The 11,142-nt window shown below is 45.3% G+C and overlaps 1 protein-coding gene across 1 annotated transcript in view; it reads left to right on the forward strand.

Moving 5' to 3' along the window:
* The first annotated feature begins 387 nt into the window (after window positions 1-387).
* LAMB3 (laminin subunit beta 3) overlaps window positions 388-11,142 on the forward strand; it is a 63,222-nt gene continuing 52,467 nt past the window's right edge. Inside the window, exons 1-2 of the mRNA XM_007953064.2 lie at window positions 388-415; window positions 1,206-1,360. Coding sequence (XP_007951255.1) covers window positions 388-415; window positions 1,206-1,360 — 183 coding nt within the window. The remainder of the gene's footprint in view (window positions 416-1,205; window positions 1,361-11,142) is intronic.

The following is an 11,142-nucleotide window of genomic DNA, read 5'->3' on the forward strand; positions in this document are numbered from 1 at the left end:
ACAGCAACAAGGCCTTGGACTTCCCTATAGCTTCTCTCTGGCAAAGGACCAAGCCCTTTCCTGCTCCCCTCATTGTCCGTGTGACTGTGTGGAACAGGGTAAGTTTGATTCTCCTTCCCTTCCATTTTAGAGGAAGTTGAAGTCTGTGAAAGGATGGGACTTTTTCCAGGGCACCTGTGAGTCACCTGCCAGCCAGGACAGGGGTATTTTCCAAGCTTTTGGTGACAGGGTACTTGCTGGCTGCCTAGAAGTGTTCCAGGTCAAGATCCTGGATCTGAAATACAGAAGAAAAGGGACCAGTATACTGTGGGATTTACATAGTTTACCCAGGCTGCTTTGCTTTGTTACAGGTGAGGCCCATTCTGGGGAGCACCCCATTGGCTGAAGATGAGGCCACTCCTGCTCCTGTTCTTTGGTAACCATTCCTTCCCATCCTTCGAAGCCCTGTGATATAGCAGGGAGTATATGTGATATAGGGGATATATGTGATATAGCATGGGTGGGAGGAGAGTTTGCCAAAATGTAAGTATAACCTGTCACTCTGACATCCCATCAGTTTGGAGAACTGCTCTATTGGGCACACTTATGAGATTCCCCCATTCTTTTGGGCTGTTGGGGAAGAAACAGCATCTGCCTCTCTTGAAAATCCTCCTAGTGTCATCTTATTCTACGCGAGGGTAGTTTGTGTTTTCCTGATTGCTCATCACCATTTATTTCCCATCCTGTCACTCTCAGGCTAGTTCAGAACCATCATGGCTTGAGTTCTTAGTCTTCAGTGAATGATAACTAGACACTCACAAAATGTGGCTGGGTGACCTTTGCAGATAAAGGAGAATGCAGACATCTCTCAATGGTCCACAAATGGCTCATCAATCAGCCCAGTTCTGGGCTGCTGATGGAGCCATGCTGCTGGGAACAGAGTTGTGGACCATGTGTCCAGTGTATATCCCCAGCTCAGTTCTAAAAGCTCCATGTGGATGCCACATTTCAGAGTCACTCATAGTTTTTGGTTACCAAGTTACAGAACATGAAGTCAGCATTTTTGCTTAAAGATATCAGGACTTCTATTATTATTCATCCCCATCAGTGAATGGGAGCAGAAGTGGGGGAGAGAGTCTAGATTTGCCAACATCAGCTCCCTTGAGGAACCTTTGCCAACATCAGCCCGTTTCTGAGCTGCATCACAGCACCTCTTGTGATTTCAGCCTTGCCCAGCTTCCTGTGTGCCCAGCAAGACTGTTCCCGTGGGGCCTGCTATCCACCTGTTGGGGATCTGCTTGTTGGGAGGACCCAGTTTCTCCGAGCTTCATCCACCTGTGGACTAACCAAGCCTGAGACCTACTGCACCCAGTATGGCGAGGTAGGCTGTACCTACATGGCCTCCAGGGATGGGGGTACTATGAGCACACCATTTGTTCACTTAATACTTAGGATGCACTTGACAGAGACCCAGTCATATGCATACTAGGGTGGGAGTGGATAACACAACAAGTTTAAGGCATGATCTCTATCTCTAAGACATTAACACTTTGGTTGGGAAAGGAAAAAATATACTCAGAATTAGCTGAAGAGATCTTTTCTCTTTTTCTGGATAAAGCAGAAGTCTTCTCAGCCCTTGGACATAGGCAAGTCAGTTTTTCAAGTCTTGGGAGCAGACAAACAAATATTCATCCTTTAGGTATGTAGAGTCCAATATGCCATCTTTGGTGGACAAAGACCAGGCTGGAGAAGTGCTGTTCCTGGATGTATTGAGTTGTACTTGCCATGGGGTGCATTGGGTTGGGCCATAGCCACCCTATGCCACCAGCTTTGTGGCCAGTGGGGGGTTATGAGTGGGGGAAGAGCTAGCAGGGGTATATATGACTGTAGGATGGGGTTTACCTTCTATGTTTTGCCACTGCCATGTATGATGAGCCAACTTACTTATCATCATTGGTCCACATGGTTCACCAACCCAGTAAAGCTACCAAAATCTGTTTTGGTTACCCAGTGCCACTCTAACAGAAAATACCATAAGTGGATGGCTTTAACAAACAGGGATTTATTCTCTTACAATTTAGGAGGCTAGAAGTCTGAGTTCAATGTGACAGCTCTAGGAGCTGGGTGAAGGCCTCTCGACCTTGGGTTCTGCCTATTGCTCCTGGTCCACTGGAGCTGGAGGTGTCTCTTAACTCAGGGAGCTGCTGGCTACTGAGGCTGACAATCTCAAGGTCAACAAATAAAATGACACAGTCCCAAGATTATCAAGCAACACAGCAGGCCACTAGTTCAAGTCCAGAAATAGTCCTAAGATTGGCAGTCAACATGATAGGCTGACTTGGCTAAATGTGGGATCCAAGCATGCCCAAAAGGTCAGAGACCTTTCTCAAAGCTGCTTCTTATATATTGGAATCAGATCACATCCCTAAGGCAGCTACTCAGCTGCTCACAGCAGATTCCGCTGTGGAGTCGATTACCAGTCTCATCATGGGGAAGACTACATCCAGCTGCCCAGCCACTCAAAAACAGGGCCAGCCAAGTTGACACACAATCTTAACTAATACAGTTCCACCCCTTGTCAACTTGGCATCTGTACGGATCTCCTTCATTGGTTGACTTGAGTCTCCTAGTCCTTCTGAGTGGTGACCTCACCTTGTTGGCTTGGCATGTGAAGTGATTTGAGGTTAGTGAGGAAGTTCAGAGATTCAGTGGGTTAGAAAATGAGCTACATAAATCCAGGAATCCCATTAATTGAATTGAGTTGAGCTATGCCAATTAACTCCTTGGAAGGAAGGTTGGGCAATCTCCTTCTGTAGTGATACCACCTCGGAAACCCAAGGAGGGGTGGCTATGAGTCGGGCCGACTCGACGGCATGTAACAACAACAATGTGCCAATGAACAGTGTCTATGTAGGCAGTTGATATTATTCAAAGAGCTGTTGTGTTTTCTCTTGCCCATTGCCTCTGTCCCTTTCCATAGGAACTGTTTTTCTTTTCTCCTTGACAAGGTTGAGTTCTTTCTGTGCTCTTCATGTTTATCAGGGTTGAAATAACTCACTGTTTACTTGTCTTGTCTCTCAGCCTCCTCTCTCATTTGGCTATTTTTCTGCCCTCAAAGCATCAGCTTAAACAAGGAAATGGGAGAGAGAGTGATTTGCCATGAGTCTCTGCAGGCTTTGGAGGAAAATATATAGAGAAAGCTACAAGTGAGAGAGATTGATTATCATGAAGGGGACTTGGGTCATCTGTAGTTTCCCCTTTCCTGTCTGTCCTTGTCCTCAGGACCATGGAGTGGTATCTGATACTGCCTTTGGGCCTTACTGTCCATCTTTCCAGTCCTCCATGTTCTCTTGGCTAATTTAAATCACAGATACTATTGGGTAGCAGTTTTGAAGGTGCCAAGCAGAGACGGCTGTGTTTCTGCATCTCATCCACTTGGATGGGAAGGCTCACTTGGTGGGGTTGGGTAAGATAACTGGTGTGAGGCAAGTACTCCCTGTGGGTCTAATTATTCCACAAGCATCTGGGAACCTGACAGTGTGGACCTTTCTAGGCAATAGAATGATTTTAGCTGCTTCCTTCATACCCTTCAAAAATCTTGGGCCACTGAGGTGGCGTAGTGCCTAAGGCATTCGACTGCTAACCAGAAGGCTGGCAGTACAAACCCACCAGCCACTCCTCGTAAGGAAGGTTGAGCAACCTACTTTTGTACTGATACCACCTCAGAAACCCTAGGAGGGGCCTCTATGAGTCTGATCTGACACGAGGGCAGAGAGCTTGAGCTGGAGCCCATGATGTCTAAAAATTTTGGGACATCTGTGCTGATTCCCCTTTGCAGGGTGACCTGCCTTCAGGAAGGAGAAGCATGGAGAGGTCAGGCCCTCCATGCGGGAATGGACCTTGAGACAGCCCTGTCTGCACACTCTCTCCCCTGTAGGCCTGAGGCTTTTGGCTGTATTCTAGCCTGCCCTCTGCCTCTCTTAGCTGCCTCAGGGAACCAAATGGCTGCCTTGCTCTTAAGTAGTCCTATGAGAGCAAAACAGAGTGCTTGCAAAAGAGAAGTCTAGACTTTTGTAACCCAGGGGGTAGATAAATATCAGCTACTTTCCTGCTGTGCAAGCTGAGAAGATTTGTCACTTTGCCCCCCTCTATGGGGGAAATAAAGGAGCACTGGCAGCATAGTGCCTAAGGCATTTGACTGCTAACCAGAAGGTTTGCAGTTCAAACCCACCAGCCACTCCACAGAAGGAAGACCAGGCAATGTACTTCCGTAAAGATTTACCTCCTTGGAAACCCAAAGCAATTGCTATGTGTTGGAGTTGACTCGATGGCAGTGAGTTTGTTTTTTTGGTTTATGGGGGAAATAAATCCATGGAGCCTCTTGGAAGAGTAGTGGATGGGGCATCTTGAGTGTGGGGTGTGGACCTCTGTCTGCCCCTATATTATGAGTGAGCTTGGGCAAGGGATGAGTCCTCTCTCAGTCTGGGTTTCCTCTTCTGTCAATGAGGATTAGATGAGGTAGCCTTCAAGGTCCCTTTCTGCTCCAGCATTCTTTGGGAATAACCAGACTACTGAGAAGCAACTTCTCCCCTCCTGCCTTCTACCTCTCCATCTTGCTTCATTTCTTTCCCTCTGTCTTCCATTAGTGACCTTCACATAGGCCATTGTTGTTAGCTACCACTGAGTTGATTCTGATTCACAGTGAACCTATGTGTTACAGAGTAGAGCTGCTCCATATTGTTTTCTTGGCTGTAATCTTAACAGAAGCAGATCATCAGTTCTATTTCCCACTTTACTGCTTGTCAGAGGTAGGCTCCAAGTCTTCTGTGGGTTCAAACCACCAATCTTTAGGTTAGTAGTCAAGCACAAACCATTTGTGCTACCAGGGACCTTCAAAGGCCATTGGTGACCAGCATTCAAGACATAAACTAAAAGCACAAGAGGCTCCCTTCTTGTCCTCCATAAAGATGAACCCTGAACTCTGTCCGGGTACAGTGGTGGTGATATGATAAAAATTAGCAATGGAAACTTTAGCTTCAATTCTTAAGTTTAATTTAATTTATTATTTATTATGAAATGATACTAATAGCAACTATCATTTATTAAGCACCTATTAGGTATCCCAGGCATCACACAAAGTGTTTTTCTTATAAATCATCTCCATTAATTTTCACAATACCTCATGAAATTTTTATCCCTGTGAGACTGACTTTGAAGGGTTGGAGCATGTGTTGGGACCCTGACACTTCTGACAGAACCACGTAGGTGTTGAGTTTTCTGAGCAGTTAACAGACAGGTGGTACTGAATGGCCAAGGTTCAGTGGTATGTCACATACCTGAGTGCTTTTTCTTCACCATTTCCTCCCCCTCCCCTCTCAACAAGCTCCTTCCCCTACATACACATTCAATCAGTCAAGACTTCTGTTTTGTGCTTCTATTCTATTTCCACACAGGGACATGGTGAGCCCCGAGCCCAGTACAAAACCACCCAGCACCTGCTGCCTGTCTACTAATAGCAGGGATGCTGTGTGATGAGATTTGTGACTCTTGGACATGTCTTTGTTACTCCCTCCACCCCTTCCTTGACCCACCCCAATTCACTAACAGAAAGAGATTCAGCTGTTGAGAGCTGAATGAGCAATGAGGACTGGACTCCTCCCAGTTCCAAAATTGTCTCTCTCTGCTCCCACTTCTGAGTGTGGCTCCCCTTTATCGTGGGCTCCACTTAGCTTGTTTTCATGTTACCATCTCTGCCTAATTCTGTCTCAGTGACCAAATCCTACTAGCCTTGAGGGCTTGCTTCTGTGGGTTTTGAGTCCAGGTTATAACCTTTGTAATGGATAGGACTTGGCCAGCTTTGCCTTGTGGCACGCCCCTCTTCCCCCTTTGTCCTTCCAGGCCTGCTTGCCTTGGCTACCCATTAACTGTCTGGGCTTGGTCCCAGGGTATTCTTTACCAAAAGGACCTAAGGCTGTACTTCCACCCTTGTTCTCTTTCTTCTAGCTCTTACCTAACTTCAGGGGGAGCACACTGCACCCTCTTTTCCTAAAGCTCAAGGCATGGTTGAAAATGCCTGTGACACCTTCCTACCTTTGTTCTCTTTCTATGCTTTTTCTGGGATTCAGACACTTTTCTGAAAGATGAGAGTAATGATAGCACCCACTAAGATGAGTTATTATGAGTACTGATAAAAGAATGTGTAAAGTGACCACCAGCATGGTGCCTAAAACCCATTGTTGTATGTGACTTCATGTGTATCAGTAGAACTGTGCTCAATGGCTGTAATCTTATGGAAGTAGATCACCAAGCCTTTCTTCCACAGCTCAAACTGCTAACCTTCTGGTTAGCAGCCGAGCAAAAACTGAGCCACCCAAGGACCTTGTATGATGCCTAGTAGATGGTAAATGTTCCATTTCCTCCACATCCCACTACCTCCTAGGAGCTAACTCTGCATGCAGAAGCTATCCCTATCTGAGAATGAAGATTTTGAACATTTCTTCATTGGTCAGGACACACACTCATGTACCTCATTGAAAACAACTTGCTTTTGGACTGGCCTGCTCTCTGCCTCTCAAGGTGACTGTTGCTCATCTAATTTGCACTGTTGATGTTATTAGTTGCTGTCAAGTTGATTCTGACTCTTGGCAACCTTGTGTGTGTGTGTAGGGGACAACTGCTGCATAGAGTTCTCAAGGCTATGACCTTGCAGAAGCCGATTGCAGGCCTTTGTGGTGTAGTGGTTAAAGCATTTGGCTGCTAACCAAAAGGTCAGTGGTTCGAAACCACCAGCTGCTCCACAGAAGAAAGACGGGGGCAGTCTGCTTCTGTAAAGATCTACAGCCTTAGAAATCCAGTAAGGGTTGCTAGGAGTGGGAATCGATTACTTGATGGCAATGAGTTTGTTTTTGTTTGGATCTTCCAAGGAGCCTCTAAGTGGGTTTGAACTGCCAGCCTTTCAGCTTGTAGTCAAGTGCTTACCTGTTTGTGCCACCAAGATACTCCATTGATTTGCAGTAGGCTTTTGGAGAATCCCTAAGCAGTCATGGTTAGCAACATCATCTTGGGCTGGGGGTGGAGTCTCTTTAGTTCTGGTCCTCATTCTGACACTCAAGATGGATATGTGGCTTTTTGAAGGTCACAGCTCCTCTCTGGACCTCCATTTCTTTAGTTAGGAAACGAAGAAGCTGGGCTAGTTAACCTTTCATCTTTGTTCTGGTGCTGGAGCTTCCACCTGCTTCTCTGAGCTGATTGGGCCATGTGTGTGACCTGGGGATCTAGTACAGTCTCTCTCAAGGCTGAGCCATGTCCCTCAGTCATCACTGGCTGGGGTATGGTTCTCAGGAACCTATGGGTTTTGCCTGGAAGCCTTCCATCCCTAATTTCTGCTCCCAACAATGACTCCTCCAGTGTTGTGTCTGCTCCCCTAAATGCTTTATTTATCCCTCATCCCCTCCCTTCCTAGGGAAAACCTAATTACCCATTTGACTTAATAGCAGTCTTACACAGTGCATTCCTCAGGTTGATTAACTGTGCAAACCAAACAGCTGTCATTTTTATCTCTTGGAAACAAGCTCAGAAACAGTAGCCAAGTGGAGATCTCTTCCCCAATACATAAACACACACATGCACACATGTGTGCTTACGTGCACATACCTCAACTACAGCCTTTCTTTGTTTGGCAATGGTTCATTTTCTTGGCCTTCAGGAAGGCTTATGTGGAGACAGGATACATTCATATATATGCTGTGATCCTTGTGATCCTTATCCTCCATCCACAGAACACTTACAACCTGTCTCTGATCAAGATATCTATCTGCTCTACTGTTTACCATCAATTCTAAACAAATCTAAAACTTCCAAAGCTCCTACTGTTGAGGATTCACTCTTTTAAATGAAGCGTCATTGAAATTCTTGTTTAAAATGCAAACACCTCTGGTAAGGGTACCATATCAGTCTCTTATGAGTCATCTATACCTCACCTGGAGTCCCTGGGTGGGGTGATGCATCTGGCCGATGCACTTGGCTGCTAACCAAAAGTTTGGCAGTTCAAGTCCACCCCAAGGCACCTTGGAAGAAAGACCTGGTGATCTGCTTCTGAAAGATCAGCCATTGAAAACCTTATAGAGTACAATTCTACTCTGTCACATGTAGGGCTGCCATGAGTCAGAACTGACTTGAGGGCAACTGGTTTGGTTACCTTAGCTGGGTTTTTTTTTTTTTTTTCCGAAGAAGTAGCTGTGACTTTTGCAAAGGGTCCTAAGAGAGTTAGATCCACAATCAGTAACTTTAGGGGATAAAAAACAAATGCAGAGGGACACTGCAGGGCAAGGATGCTGTTAGAGGATAGCAAAACTTGGGTTGGCAGAGTGTGAGAGTTTGGTTGTTATGGGTTGAGAAGTATGGTTTGTGAGGCTAAAAGGAGTAGATAGAGGGGAAAGGTATTATGAGAAGGTCCTAAAGACAAACCTGGATGACCTCACAGCTTTGCTGGCCTGTATTCTCCCCTCTTTGCTCTTGGAGTTCAGGCTTCCAAAAGCCTCTGAATACCTATCTTGTTTCTTTGCCTAGCTTTCTATCTATTGCCTAGGGCCATCAGAAGCTGTTGTCACTGGTAGAGTCTGCCCAGGTCCCAGGCATGCCAACCAAGTCTGCATTCAGTTTGAGGGAGATATCTCTGTTTCTGGAGAGGTCTTGGCAGGGGTTGAGGCTGCCCTGCCCAGGGGACAAAGGATGGAGTATCCTGACAGCCAACTCTCAAACTCAAAAAAACTCTTCACCATCTATTCATAGCTATCCCACTGAGTTTTCAGGTCTGTAAATCTTTATGGAAGTAGACTGCCTCATCTTTCTTCTGCAGAGTGGCTGGTGGATTTGAACCACTGACCTTCTGCTTAGCAGCCAAATGCCTTAACTACTACACAACCAGAGCTCCTCTAATCCCTTGCAATTTCCAATAATTGCCGAGTGATCTTTGCATCCCTTGAATCAGAATGGCACAGTGAGCTTTGGAGTCAGACAGCCTCAGGCAGGTATCCCTGCTTCATTCTTGCTTTATGGCCTTTGATATGTTTCTTAACTTTTCTAAGGCTCACATTCCTAATCTATAAAATGGAGATACTTATCATTTATAAAATGTAATGCACCTAGCTCAGAGACTTTGGAAGGATGAAGTGAGATTACGCATACCAGTGCTCAGGAGAAACCCTCACTCACACTCACTCACTGATGTTGAGTCCATTCAGACTCATAGTGACCCCTCCTTGGGTTTCCAAGGCAGTATCTATGGAAATAGATTGTCCAGTCTTCCTGCCAAGGAGTGGCTGGTGGGTTTGAACAACCAGTCTTCTGCTCAGCAGTCAAATGCCTTAGGCACTATGCCACCAGAGAAATCTTGGAGCAGTGTAATTTCTGGATGTATGGTATATATATCATCTCTATAATGATCTTCAGAAAGAAAAGGTTTGAACTTTTCTGAGTGCAGGTTGCATAGAGGTAAGGTCAATTTTTTTTTTTTTTTTAATTGTGATTTGGGTGAAAATTTACAGAGCAAATTTACTTACCATACAGCAGTTCACACACACTTTGTCTCATGACATTGACCATAATTTACCACAATGCAACAGCTCCCCTCCCACTTCCTCCCCATAGTTACCTCTTCCCTGTGTCCATCCCTCCATGTACTCCTGCCCTCTGAACTGTCTCCCTGTGCATAAGCAGCCCTTCTTTCTCCCATGATTGTTCTCTCCAAGGAGTGTATCTACCTCAGATAAATGTGCAACTCATATGCCTATCTTTTGTTTGGCTGGAAGCCACAGGTATGGGTTCAATTCCAGACCTGAAGGGCAGCTAGGGGCCATAGTCTCATTGGTCCAACAGGCTCTATCAGACCAGCAAACCTGGTCTCCCACCCCCCCCCCCTTTTTTTTCCAAATGATTTTGAGTCTTGTTCCACATTGTTCTCCTTCTCTATCCAGGATCTCCTATGTACAGCCCCCTCCAAGTGTTGACAGTGGTAGCTGGACACCATCTAGTTCTTCTGGTCTCATCATCATATAGGCTGAGGAGCACATGGTGCATGAGTTGCTAGGAGTAATTGTTTCCATGTATCTTTGGTTTTCTTCATTCTTCTTTGCTCTGGATGAGGAGAGACCCACTGTTGCATCTAGATGGCTGCTTGCAAGCTTTTAAAATCCCAGTCACTACTTGCCAAAGTAGGAGGTGGAACAATGTTTCGTGTAGTATATTATGCCAAATGAGCTTGATGTCCCCTGTTACTATGGTCCTGAGCCTACATTTCAACTACTCAGTCCCTCTGGGTAGTTGGCTGTGACCAAGAAGTGACTACAACCTTGTCCCTTGTCAGCTCTACTATACACCTGGGAATTCAGATCATACAAATACATTTATAGGACCGTTGTCTGCCAACCCTATATATGGTCTTGAGTACACTCCCCGCTTCATAGACCTACCTAATAGTTCAGCCTGTCCACCCATCTATCCATCCGTATACCCATATTTGCCTTCACTGAAGTAGTGTATGTGCAAAAGGGTTCATCTTTGTTGTCTATACCTCCCATGTATCTCTCTATGTCTTTGTCTTCCTCAATGCCAGCATGTTGATCACTCACATTTGGTACATTGCCAGTAAGATCAATTTTTAAGGCTCTGGTCAAAATTTCACTTCATGACAAAGAAAAAGATAAACTGAAAGTGTGTTACATAACACTGTGGCTCTCCTCCCACCTAGCACCTGCAGCAACCCTGACTTTTAACTGCAACCAGCAAGACCTGATATTTCTATTGGTGTAGAAATACTGAGGCTAGTGGATCCCCAGTGGTATCTAATGAAGGACTTGCTGACTGAAGGCCTTGTGGATCCCTGTATCAGTCAGGGTTCTCCAGAGCACACCCAGAGTCTCCTCAGAAGATATATGGGAGATATATAAGATTTATGTTGTTACTAGGTGTCATCAAGTTGATTTTCAACTCATAGCAACCCCATATTACAAAGTACAACTGCCCCATAGGGTTCCTAGGCTGTGATTTTTTTTTTTTTAAATTTTATTTTGATTTGGGTGAAAATTTACAGAGTAAATTCACTTTTCATACAGCAGTTCACATATACTTTGTCTCATGTCATTGACCAAAATTTACAATACAACA

Source organism: Orycteropus afer, unplaced genomic scaffold, assembly GCF_000298275.1.
Source record: "Orycteropus afer afer isolate SDZICR_OR568_19922 unplaced genomic scaffold, OryAfe1.0 scaffold00013, whole genome shotgun sequence".
In the NCBI taxonomy this organism is placed as follows: domain Eukaryota; kingdom Metazoa; phylum Chordata; class Mammalia; order Tubulidentata; family Orycteropodidae; genus Orycteropus; species Orycteropus afer.